General features: G+C 41.5%; 1 protein-coding gene across 2 annotated transcripts in view; it reads right to left on the bottom strand.

Moving 5' to 3' along the window:
* INTS4 (integrator complex subunit 4) overlaps positions 1–13,884 on the bottom strand; it is an 84,512-nt gene that overhangs the window by 67,134 nt on the left and 3,494 nt on the right. Inside the window, exons 2-5 of one of the 2 annotated variants that reach the window (XM_033947838.1) lie at positions 10,836–10,953; positions 5,980–6,086; positions 4,085–4,270; positions 1,985–2,035 (exon numbers count right to left, since the gene is read on the bottom strand). In XM_033947838.1, the coding sequence (XP_033803729.1) occupies positions 1,985–2,035; positions 4,085–4,270; positions 5,980–6,086; positions 10,836–10,953 (462 nt within the window). The remainder of the gene's footprint in view (positions 1–1,984; positions 2,036–4,084; positions 4,271–5,979; positions 6,087–10,835; positions 10,954–13,884) is intronic. The other variant, XM_033947840.1, reaches the window with a different exon arrangement.

Genomic DNA, 13,884 nt, shown 5'->3' on the forward strand with positions numbered 1-13,884 from the left:
ATTATGCTCCTGGTCCCTATGCCTGCCTCCCTCCCCCCATATGCTTCCTATTTAGAAACAAAGCACATGAAAAATAGGGAGAAGCCATGTGGACCACAAGCAGGTGCTCGTAATGTCCCTATACTGCAATGGTTTCAAACTCCAACCCTTTGCAGGGCCACATTTTGGATTTGGAGGTACTTGGAGGGCCTCAGAAAAAAATAGTTAATGTCTTATTAAAGAAATGACAATTTTGATTGAAGTGAAACTCTTTATAGTTTATAAATCTTTCCTTTTGGCTAAGTCTTAATAATAATATTGTCATTTATAGCTAAAGAGACAGATGATCAAGAAACGGTTTTATTTTACTTTTGTGATTATGATAAACATACCGAGGGCCTCAAAATAGGACCTGGCGGGCCGCATATGACCCCCCGGCCGCAAGTTTGAGACCACTGCTATACTGCCATTTCATGAAGCACACATGAAAGAAGGGAAGATGCCTTTCAAGCCCTGGTTCCTTTAAAAAACAAAAGGAATTCTTTAGCAAGAGTCTGGAATTCTGGATATATTTTAGTCCTTCTCAACTCTCTTCAGAGTTGCCATAATGAATATGCATGGCATAATTTGCACAGAGTGAAAATAGCACAAGTATAGTGGAACAAATTAACAATTCAGTACAAAAACACAACCCATTAACTGTGACAAAACAAGTACTGCACCAATTTCTATATACAACTTATTTCTTTACAATATATATATGCATTTGGTTGCAACCGCTAGCAATCAAAAAGACTAGTGAGGAGGAAAAAACTTCAGAACTCTCCCTTCCCCCTACAGCAGAGGTGTCAAAGTCCTTCCTCGAGGGGCGCAATCCAGTCAGGTTTTCAGGATTTCCCCAATGAATATGCATGAGATCTATTAGCATACAATGAAAGCAGTGCATGTAAATAGATCTCATGCATATTCATTGGAGAAATCCTGAAAACCCGACTGGATTGCAGCCCTTGAGGAGGGACTTTGACACCCCTGCCCTACAGAGATCAGGTGAAAGGTATGCTAGGGTAACAAACCTCATTGGCATTTTTAAAAAAACTCCTCTATAAGCAATGTAAATTCTGTGCAATGCAAAGCACACACAACAAAATCAAAACATTGTGTACTTATCTTTATTCATATGGAAGATTAAAACCACACCAACGGTGGCCAGCATGTTAAATGGATCTGTTGCTTCACACCCCGAGGCAGCAAGAGTTGCAAAATGCTGATGACTGTCAGTGTGGTTTTGATCTTCTATATGAATAAAGTACACAATATTTTGATTTTGTTGCGAGTCCTGCGTGCTTGTACGTGGCGAGCGTGTTGTCGGGGCAGCGGCTAACTAAGGAGAGGAGAGATGAGGCTGCGCGCATGCTCGTTCAGGATGGCGGCCGGCTTGGATCGGGAGCCGCTGATGGACGGCAGAGGCATCGGCCAAAGCGGGAGGGCAGCCGCACGGGGACCCCGAGGGAAGGAAGGCACCCGCAGGCAGGTACTCACCCCTGGGCCACCATTGCAAACTTTGGTTGTGGAACGAATCTTCTGAGTTTGCATTAAGGCCTATGGGGAACTTTGCTTTGATAAACGAGCATTTTGGATTACGAGCATGATCCTGGAACGGATTATGCTCGTAAACCAAGGTACCACTTTATATTGTAGAGAATTAAATTGTATATAGAAATTGGTGCAGTACTTGTTTTGTCATAGTGGATGGGTTATAATTTGCACAGAGACCTATTATATGCACATTTCACTGTAACGATGCTGAAAACCCAATAGGCTAGGAGTGCATCCAAGAGAGGAGGCCAAGAAGCATTGATCTATTTAACAACTGACATGCTCTCTTTTTCTGTTTCCTCTTTTGGTTGAGGTGGTACAGTATGAAGTAGACGTTGACAAGAGCTAATTGAGTTGTACTATATTACAAAAAAAATCAAAAAAATCAATGAAATGAAAGATGCAATACCTGGCTATAAATAGTTTGTTGTAGCTTGAGTCCTCTTTCATGAAGCTCCAACTAAAACTCAAAAAAGAACATTTTCAACATTTTTTACTTCCAAATGAACCTCTGATTCAAGGCGACACTTGGAAAGATATCCTCTGATGCTGTAATGCACCAAAGTTACCCGTTTCAAGTATTTCTACTCTGAACTCCGCTTTCTTCTTTTCAAGTCAATTTTCAATTTGCTATAAATAATGGTTTGTACAAATCCCAAAGTGCCTGGCTTTAAACGAAAGGCAATCTTCCATTGCCTTCGGGAGCTTGCACACCACTTTTACCGTATCCTGATCTTTCAAAATACAAAGAAAGGAGAAGTGCCTGGCAAGGGTAAATCTTTGAAGCTCAATATACTTTTTGCCTAAAGGGAAAAACATCGGTGTCATCTTTCCCTGCTCCATACAAACTATGCATCATAAAGAATGGCAGCCTAGTGGTTAGAAGGGGTATGAATCAGCGAAACCAAGATTTTAATCTAATTTAATCTCATTTCCCTCTATTCCAATTTAGGATGGTGGGCAACAAAGTTTTAAGATCTCAGGGGACAAATAACCCCTATCTGTTAACCAAAAAAATTTTTTTTTTTTTTGTGTAGATGTACCCTCAGTGCAAAAGTAAACGCTATCGGGACTCAGGAAAACCCGAGTTCCAGGCTTAAACCTATTTTCAGAGGCCCTATCTCAAGCCTCTTTAGCACCATCACAGGCATACATCTTGTGCTTTTAAATAATAATAGTGAACCCACTAATAAGCGTTTCTATGACCAATAATCACATGATGGCGCCATAGAGTAACATAGTAAATGATGGCAGATAAAGACCTGAACGGTCCATCCAGTCTGCCCATAAATTAAACTCATTAAAAATACATGATTAGATTAACTTGTCTCATGCCTCTGTGAAAGATAGGCGCCAGAAATGTAGGTCAAGATTTTCCAGGCCAACATTCCCAATGCCTACCTTTGCCAAGAATCACACTTAAGTAGGCATTTTACAGTGCCTAACGCCACTTCCAGCGTTAACCACACACATAGTAGCGTTAGACGCCAATAGGCACTGGTAGGTGCTTTAAATTCTATGTTAATCACAGTTTCAAACGGCGTTTCTCAATTATCTTAGGTGTTGGTAGGCCACCGTTTATAGAATCTCCTCCTGTTTCCTATTGCCTCAGGTGCCTATTTGGCAAGACTGCAAAATTTTGGGCATTCTCAATTATTTACAACATATAAAAGTCTACTCACTAGGGCCCACAGCTATTGGGATATTATTTAACAAAACTACTCTCTATGAGGTGGAAGGACAAAGGGTACTATTGTTTTTAAACAAGGCTTATCTAGTGGGAAAAATATATTCTTAATCATTAGCTGAAAGATATTTCTCCAATACCAAAATGTTAGAGGATTAAGTTTCATGTTTTAATGTTGAGGGAGTCAAATAGATCCCAGACTGTCCACAAATGACAGAAAGCTTTCTCTCTGGGAATGTTATATCCAAACATTATCTCCAAATGCGCATAGTTTAATTCTGAATGAGTTTCAGGAAAGGGTTCATGGTATACAATGATGTTTGCTGGGGTGAGAGCAAGAGGATAGATCTGATAAATCATTAAGAGATGACAAGAGGCTCCAAGAGTACAGGCCTCATAGCCATCTACCTTTCTGAGACGCATTTGATATCAAGGGTATATAAGGATGGGGAAGGGAGGAATAGGGAGTAAAATGTTTTTGTTTTAAGTTGTAAAATTATATTGTTCAATATGGTTGTTTATATTTGGTTGAATCTGTTAAATAAAAGAATGATATAATAATAAAAGTCCCATAATAAACAGAGTCAAAAGCTTTAAAATAAATATCTTCAACAACTTGGATGTGTGCAATTGATGTAATAACCAAAGGAAACTTTGGTTCTCTGTTTGCTGGGAGGATGGTACTTGAAGGGCCTACATGATCTCAAATATTCATGACTGGATGATTCTTAGGATGGTTGGTGTAAGAGTTTGTAGGTGAGGGAGTGAGCATTATCTTCCGTACCGTATAATCCCATGCTGAGTAAACATGCCATCTCTTACCATGGCTTTTATAGCTGCTGTCCTCACACGAGGATCCTGGTCAGTGAAATAATCCCCTATTATTTTCTGTACATCTCGAGCAGCCAAGCTCTCCGACTCCTTCGGGCCTCCTTTTTCCACACAGCCAAGGCAGCCAATTAACTGCAAGCACTTGTTCCTGACACCGTGGGATGTGTCTGTTAAATGCTAAGCAAAGGAAATGAGAAAATGTAGCATTAAAATGAATCTTTACAATCCTCCTCTATAGCGAGCATATAGCATTCAGACTTGAGTTTGCACTGAAATAAAAGGAAAGCAGAAAGAAACTGAATCATAGGCTGCTTGAGAAAAATATCTCCAACACAGGGGGAAGCAGTGGATTGAGGCTTCAAAAGAATATGAAAGTAGGACAGGATGACAGACTTCAACAAACCACCAGAGGAACAGCGCACAGTAGAATATCCAAGTTTATTAGGAAACTCAGCAAGGCAACATGCAAAAACACCTGACATGATAATTCTAAAATGACCTCCACTGCCATCCACATAGAAAACTGGTAAGAAATAGGACAATATCAAAACAGGCCAGGAAGTTGCAAACCAGGTAAGGGTGTGGCTGGATAGCAAAGCATAAGAAGTGAAGGCAAAAGGAATTTACTCTGGAATATCTTAAAGATCAGTATTGGGATAAGATCTTTTCATTGCTGTTGACCAAAGCGTAAACCCATTCATTTGATATAGAAAAATAATCCCAGTTGCACATACCATTTAGAAAGACAAACTTCGGCCTTAATGCAATTAACCAAAGAACCCTGTATATTTGAGGCATATGTTAATATGACCGAGTATAGTTTTTCTTTAATTCAACTCCCCTTGATTGTGTATGGTTTTACTCTCCCCTAATGTGGACTATGATCATTGTACTGGAATTTATGATTTGATAATAATTTCTTGAGTATATTTAGTTACCTGTATCAAAGTGTTCGTTTTTTGATCTTTGATGTGAAAATGAATAAAATAGATTTAAATAAATAGAAAGACAAAACCTAAAAACTATCTAATTTTAAAGATGAAGGACGCTGCCTTAAGACTGTGGGCAAGTTGGTGCCCGAGTACACACTTAGCAGGAGATATGCCTGCATGCTTCCTGTGAATTAACTTTATTCTTTCCTAATTTTACTTAGCATGGACTCACTTGTGCGAGTGTCATTCACCACACCATCATGTTCAGCAATTCGGCTGCAACATGAATCTATGATGGTGTTACCCCTGTATTTTTCATGGAAACAATGGTGAAACACAAAAGTTTGCTTGAAACACTGTCCCAGAAGCAGTCCTTGGCAATATGGATCCACACACAGCGTATCCAAAAAAACAAAACATTTCTTCTAAGGGGGGGGGGGGGGTTCTTCACCCAGTGTCACATCTGGATATGTCAATGAAACGTTGTTGTAGCTTTATGAAAGAATCGATATACATGATGATTAGTGGAAGGCAATGATTTCTAAACTTTGAAAAAGTTTTCACGGATATTTAAAAATACGCAACAATTGCGACTCATGAATTTAAACCTTCAGGAAAGGTGTTGAGAAGTTGGGTGAAACACATGAGCCGAAAGTTGATTTAAGTATGGGAATTTTTAGCTTAATCTTCTGCAACATGATAAAGAACCAACAAGGAAAATAACGAGGCAGAATGGATTGAGTCAACTGGTTCATGTCTGCCATCATCTACTATGTTATTACATAGCCAACACGCTTGGCCTGGGTGACAGAAAACATAGCAATGGGATTGATAAGAAGACCTCAAACTGACTTCACCGAAGGACTACAACAAAATACTTTCTAATTCCATATGTTAGACTATTGATTAAGATCCCCCAGTTAGACTTTCTCTAATTTACTACCAACATGTTACCTTGCAGGCCACGTCAACCAATCGCAGTCTGAGAGAAAGATTCTCGGGGAGCTTAGTGCCAATTGCCAAAAGAGTATCCAACAGCTGGGCAAGGACTTGATGGGATTCTGTAAAGATTGAACATTGGGATTCATTTATGGTAATTTAGGCACATGTGAAGTTAAAAGGCAGGAGAAAGAGCAATCAGGAAATGCATAAGAATTGCCATACTGGGACAGACGAAAGGTCCATCAATCCCAGTATCCTATTTCCAACAGTGGCCAACCCAGGTCCCTGTAACATCAATGAAATATTAGCAGACAAAGCTACAGCTTAGGCTCTTCAAAGTATGTAAAACTAGTGTTTAAGCCCGTTACAATAACAGGTGCTAGAGTAGATGTCTGTATGTCTGTTTTTTGTTTTGTATTTGTCTCTCTCTCTCTCCCTGGACGCTGTCTGTCTGTCATTCTTTGTGTCTGTGTCTCTCCCTGGTCCCCTGTCTATGCGTCTTTCTTTCTGTCTGTCTCCCTGGCCCCTCTGCTTACCAAAGCAGCCTCCTTTCCCTCTCCCCCTGTTGTGCAATGCCTGCCTGCTTCTTGGCCCCCTTCTGTCCCCCCCCCCCATGATTGCTGTCTGCCCCCAGAACAACCATCCACCCAAAGCAGCCCCCTTTCCCTCCCCCCCTGGCCCCCAGTTGTGCTATGCCTGCCTGCTCTGTGGCCCCCTTATGTCCCCCCCATGATTGCTTTCTGCCCCCAGAACAACCATCCCCCCAAAGCAGCCCCCTTTCCCTCTCCCCCTGTTGTGCAATGCCTGCCTGCTTCGTGGCCCCCTTCTGTTCCTCCCCTCTCCCTGATTGCTGTCTGCCCCCAGCACACCCCTCCCCCCAAAGCAGCCCCCTTTGGCTCTCCCTCTGGCCCCCTGTTGTGCCATGCCTGCCTGCTCCATGGCCCTCTTTTGTTCCCCCCATGATTGCTGTCGGCCTCCAGCACAACCATCCCCCCAAAGCAGCCCCCTTTGACTCTCCCCCTGTTGTGCAATGCCTGCCTGCTTCGTGGCCCCCCTTCTGTTCCTCCCCCCTCCCTGATTGCTGTCTGCCCCCAGCACACCCCTCCCCCCAAAGCAGCCCCCTTTAGCTCTCCCTCTGGCCCCCTGTTGTGCCATGCCTGCCTGCTCCTTGGCCCTCTTCTGTTCCCCCCATGATTGCTGTCGGCACCCAGCACAACCATCCCCCCAAAGCAGCCCCCTTTGCCTCTCCCCCTGTTGTGCAATGGCTGCCTGCCTGCTTCGTGCACTCAGCACAACCCTCCCACCAAAACAGCTCCCTTTTCTGGCTGCTCCAGGGCCCTTCTTTTTTGGCTTCCCCTCCCGTTCTTACCTTCCTCCATGCATCCACGTTTCCTGCCGCCGCTGCCGCTCCTGTTCCTGTTCAAAGCGGCCTGCTTAGGTTCATGGGCGGCTGTATTGAACCTCGCAGGCCGCTCTCCATATGATAGCATGTTCCTTCTGACGCGATCGCATCAGAGGGAACGTGCTTCATGTGGAGAGCGGCCTGCGAGGTTCGCTACAGCCGGCCGCGAACCTCATCAGGCCGCTTCAAACAGGAGCGGCAGTAGTTGGTGCGGGAGGGGGGGAGTCGTCGACGCTGCTGCGGCACAAGGGGATCGGGGCCATGCTGCCAGTGGGGCAGCCCTCAGCCCTCTCCCTTCTCCTCTCGCACGCTGTGGAGGCGATCGTTGGCTGGCTGCGGTCCCGGCTTGGAGAGGGCATGGGGTGCTAGCGGCCGGCAGCGGTGGAGAGCAGGGAAGAGCGCGCATGCCACTTGTCTTGCCTCGCGTGAGGCCAGACCGTAAGCCGCGCATGCGCACTTCCTATGTGTGCTACAGCTCACGGAAAACGGACGCACGCATAGGAAGTGCGTATGCGCGGCTTACCGTTTTATTATATTAGATTAGTACCAGATAAAAGCGGGGCCATAAGATTTGCTTCCATTTCTTAATTGTAGATTTAATTTGCAATTTATTATAAACTCAAAAAATATATTTATTAACCCTACCCCTTTTACAAAACCGTAACACGGTTTATAGCACCAGTCATGGCAGTAACAGCTCCAACGCTCATAGGAATTCTGGAGTCCTTTTACTAAGGTGCGTGCTAAACGCTAACGCATCCATGGACTATAATGGACGCGTTAGCATGCGCTACTTAGCGTGCGCTAAAACGGCTAGCGCAGCTTAGTAAAAGGACCCCTCTATGAGCATCAGAGCCGTTACCGCCGCAGCCGGCGCTAAAAAATGCATGATGGTTTTTTAATTTAGGCATTATGGGGTTTTTTAAAATTTATTTTTATTAAGTTTTCATTAAGATAATCCAAAGTCATACAGAAGAAAGCATGTAAACTTCCAATGAAAAATATTAACAATTTTGAGCTTAACATTCAACAACTGGGCAGATACATGAAGTCTATTTCAAGAAAAGTTAAATCAGCTAACATGTCATATAAGGTGAAGGATATAACCAATAGATACAAAAATTAAGGCCCCCCCCCCTTTTATCAAGCCGCTCTAGGGGTTTTTTTTTGGGAGGGGGTTCAATCGCTGGCCACTACAGTAAAGGGGGAAGTTATCATGGTGTGTTAAAAGACGGGCTTTTACTCTTCCTTGATTTAACATGGGACTCGCCAAACAGCAGTATCTCGGGTTGCCGACTCCCATGTAAGAGTATAACTAATGTAATGATTGATATAATTTTTCCCATAATAAGATACTTGATAAAGGAGGGGGAGGGGGAGGTTTATTCTCTTTATCATAAAATATAAATAAATTATCATAATAGTTGTTACATTGTGTGCAACTAACAAAATAAGGGGAGGGAAGGGGATTCATAATTGAATAATAGTTGATAAAATTATTAAATTTTATATGTCTAAAAAAAATTGTAGATAAAATTATTAAATTTTATATGATGTCTAAAATTGTAGTAAGGATTATATAAGATATGTTGTATGTACAATATGTTATGGAGATATCAAGTGTATACTTAAGGTAATTGTATGAATTTTTATGATACACTTGTTATATCAAAAAATTAATAAAAAATATTAAATGTTAAGAGTATAACTAACACTGATTGTGAGCTACCTCATAAGCAGAGCAATTGTTCTACCCCAGAACATCTTGATGCTACCATATGGCGCCCCCTCCTCAGGAAAAAAGTCCCTCTTCAATCCCCCCCCATCAAGACCCCTATCCAAACTCTAAGGGACCTAATGGTGGCCAGCAATAGTCCCTTCCCCAAGAAGTAACCCCCCTCTACCCTGAACCCCCCACTGGGCCTACTTTCCAGTAAATTCTGGTTTCTAGTGGTATGAGCAGGATCAATCCCCAGTCGCTACTGCTCTTGTTGGCATCTTCTTTCAAAATGGTTCTAGCAATGTCTAATGGTAGTCTCAAGGGATAATTTTACTGGCTATACCATGGCTTGTGATTTATACCGCAAGCTGCCGTATAGAATTTACATAGGAATGAGCTGCTTTACATGTATTTGCATCTCATTACTAAGCAATGGTAGGATGGCATTAGAGCCCTTTAACACACGTTAAGACACTAACTAAACTCACGTTATTTGGCCTTTAACTTCCCCCAAAAAAGCTATGAGTAAAACATTACACCCATTCATTAAAAGAAAAAAAAAAAGACCACTACAGGTAATGAGTTCCAAATTTGTGCTGGCTCTTGTATGTAGGCTCAGGCAACAAGGCAGAACTCAGCACAGCACCATTCATAGCATCAATAATTCTTACAAATGAAATTGATGGGCATAGCATATATACTCTGGGGGGGAGAGGGGGTCTTAGTATCCCAGCAGGGAGTTACATTGGGTCTTGTGCAAGGCCACTTCTATTAGTAGCCACACCATAGCTGTGCAGTTCAGATGACGTAGAGCAGTGGTTCCCAAACCCTGTCCTGGGGGACCCCCAGCCAGTAGGGTTTTCAAGATATCCCTAATGAATATGCATGAGAGAGATTTGCATATAATGGAAGCGACATGTATGCAAATCTCTCTCATGCATATTCATTAGGGATATCTTGAAAACCCGACTGGCTGGGGAACCCCCAGGACAGGGTTTGGGAACCACTGACATAGTGCATGGCAACCTGCGTATCTGCAGTATGGCAACTGCCTTGGCCACTGCTGTTCCTCTCTCAACTACCTCCACTCCTTACTATAACCCCAGTGCACCCAACAGCCACCACCATTCATCAGTGACACGGCAGAGGGAAGGCCCCGGTGAGGAAGGCATCGAAGCAACCCATTCAGAGCGCTGCCACCGCCGCCGTTTTAGGAGGCCCCGGAGCGGAAGTATGTCAGGTCTTACCAGGGTGGGGGTCACTGAATCGATGAGTCCAATTTTTCGGTATGTACTTATCTTTCCCTCCTACTGCTGATGGTGGGCAGCAGCCCAGAAATAGTGGAAACCTGGATTTTTTTTTTTTAAATTAGGGATGGAGACAGGGAGTGTCAGGGACATGGGGGGGGGTGGCTGCGGGGTCGATCTTAATTAGGGCTTGTTTTGGGGGAAGGGCTTATAGTAGGAGCATCTTTAAAAATCATGCTAGGGCTTATTTTGGAGGAAACACGGTATACCTTTGAGAAGCCTTGAGTTGACATGTTTCAAAGCAAGTAAATACAACTCAATTGGGGCAAGGTGGATATCACTAACCACCAACCGGATAACAGGTACTGAAGTGGACAATTCTGTTCATTTCTGCATTACTCATTAGGAAACCTGGGAAAAGGTAGGCTGCACTTGAACTCTATGGCCTTTTCAGTGCTTGTGAAATACTAAGCATTTCCGGTTGAAAAATGAAACATACTTTCATTTTGAAGCGTGTTGATTACATCATCGATAATAGAGTCCGGTACAAATCCTGCTGTCTTTGTTAACAAACCCAGCAAAGATGCAATTTTCAGTCTCACTGAAGCATCATTCTCCTAAAACAGAAAAGCCAATATCTGAACTGTAATTTCAGCCTAGAGTTATGCAGAAATACCTACATAAAGCCTTTTACCTGAACAGAACCTAAATGTTTTGATTACTATGGTACTTTAGAAATATACACAGATAGGCCAGCAACTTTATCCTATTCTGTAGCACTTGCATCTTAAAGGAGTAATTCTATAAGAAAATGCATATTTTAAGAGGTAAAGTATGCCCCTAGTTTGGAGTTCTGTAATCATTCTTTTTTAAGAGATATACTTTATTACAACTAGAGAATGACACGGTGACAAAATTCATCACCGTTCCCGTCCCCGTGGATAACTGCGGGAAACCATCTTCATGTCATTCTTTAAGGAGAGAGGAAAGAATCAGAGTATAATTGGGCACAACCACTGACCCTCAAGCTTTGCTTTGAAGAATGCTGAGATTGAGCAGCAACATTCCAGAGCAGATATTGTGATGTCATAATGCCTCATTCCACCAGTGCCTAAGAGCCAATCACATCAGTGATGTCACAATGGCTTCATTATCCTTGGCTCCCATAAGAATCAGAGTATGAATGGCCACAACCACTGACCCGCAAGCTTTGCTTTGAAGAAGGACTGAAGTTGAAATAAGACACTAGAAAATGACATGGGATTATTGCCCGCGATTATCCACAGGGACGGGAACGGTGATGAATTTTGTCACCGTGTCATTCTCTAATTACAACTGTAAGAAAAGAACACACAACATACAAATAAGCAATGATAAACTGTTCAAAAGCAAACACAGAATTCTTTTTTGGTAGAGTACACTTAAACAAATGCAGATGTGGTAACATACAGACCAAAATGATCCCTAAAATACTGACTAGTTATAAAGTAATATGCCATCACTGCACTTTGCTGTTGGGCATGCATAAAGGTGGAGTTTTGGCAGATCTCACAAGTAAACAGGTACATTAATCTAATTTACAGTACTTGCAAACTTGATAACAATTGACAGGGATATTACACACCCTCTAATGCTGGCACAAATGTACATATCTTCTCTTTATAAAACATTAGTATAAGTATTAGTATGACAGGTGCTGCTGTCATACTAATGCATAATTGGAAAAATTGGGATTGTCTTAACTTTACATTCTGGTGGGCAAATTTATGCTTGATATACAAATATGAAAAAATGATTGCAGAATCATTAGGAAATATAAAAATTTTCAAGTTAATATGAGGTCCATTGACATCTTTTGTTGATTTATTCTAGATTTGATTTTTATTGATATATTATGTGCACATCCAGGGAGAGGGAGGGTGGATTTATTTTTAAATGATTCTCTGAATTCTTGTAAAATTAATGTATGGGTTTCTTTACTAGTGCTTATTATCTCTTATTGATATGAAATGTATATCACAATGCGCTTTTTGAATATTTGATTATTAAATTAAAAATTTATAATAGTTTTGGGATAGGGTGGGGGGAGGGATATAGATTGATTTGTTTCTTGAAAGAGTATTAAGTGATGTCTTAAATATAAAATGTATTTAATTTGTATTGCACTTATTGAAAATGTTGAAAATTAATAAAGAATTTTTTTAAAAAAACATTAGTATAAGTGCAGTACGCAGCTACTTTTCTTTATAAAAGCCATGCCTAAAGAGTCCCCTTACTCTCTTATCCTATTATAAAATTGATAGTCTTCTAACCCCTACATGTCCTCTCATACCCTCCACTCGCAACAACACAACCTTCTCATTGTCCCGTCCTTCAGAAAGATAAATAATGCGAGTTGAATCATAGGTTATCTTCTCAGTAGACAGTCCTGCTCTATGGAACTCCCTTCCAACATGGATTTAGTCAACAAAAATCTTGCCTCACCAATCTACAACATTTCTTTAAAGGGGTGAATGAACCTGTGGATAAAGGTGAGCCGGTTGATATTGTGCGTTTTAAAAAGCACCTCATGAAAGACTTCTGAGGATATTAAAAAATCATAGGATGGGAGGTAACATTCTATTATGGATTAAGAACATGTTGAAAGGATAGAAAACAGAGTAGGGTTAATGGTCAATATTCTCAATGGAGAAGGGTAAATAGTGGGGGTTCCCCAGGGGTCTGTCCTGGGACTGCTGTTTTTTTTAAATATTTATCAATTATCTAGAGATAGGAATTTAACTAGTGAGATAATTAAATTTGCTGATGACACAAAGTTGTTAAATCGCAAAATTGCAAGAGGACATTGTAAGACGACATCAAAATGGCAGATGACACTTAATGTGAACCAATGCAAAGTGAGGCATATGGGAAAGAGGAACCTGAACTATAGGTACTTGAAGCAGGATTCCATGTTAGGAGTAAAAAGGATCTAGGCGTCATCGTTGAGGATAAGTTGAAACCCTAAGTTCAGTGTGCAGCAGTGACTAAGAAAACAAACAGAATGTTAGGAATTATCAGGAAAGGAATGGAAAACAAAAGTGAAAATGTTATCATGCCTTTGTATCGCTCTATGGTGCAGCCACGCCTCGAATACTGTGAGCTATTCTGATAGCTGTATCTTAAAAAAATATAGCAGAATTAGAAAGGTACAGAGAAGGGCGACAAAAATTATAAAAGGGATGGAACAACATCCCATTGTGGAAAAGCTAAAGTGGCTTGGGCTTTTTAGCTTGGAGAAGGGACGGCGATATGATAGATGTCTATAAAACAGAGTGGCGTGGTATGAGTAGATGAGAATAGCTTGTTTACTCTTTCCAAAATACTAGAATTAGGAGGCATGCGATGAAACCACCAAGTGGTAGAATTCATTGCTAGAGAATGTAGTGAAAGTGGTTAGCTTAAATTTTAAAAAAGGTTTAGATAATATCCTAAAAGGGAAGTCCATAAGCCATTATTAAGATGGCTTGGAGAAATCTACCGCTTATTCCTAGGATAAGCAGCACAAA

This window comes from Geotrypetes seraphini, chromosome 6 (assembly GCF_902459505.1).
Source record: "Geotrypetes seraphini chromosome 6, aGeoSer1.1, whole genome shotgun sequence".
Classification (NCBI taxonomy): Eukaryota; Metazoa; Chordata; class Amphibia; order Gymnophiona; family Dermophiidae; genus Geotrypetes; species Geotrypetes seraphini.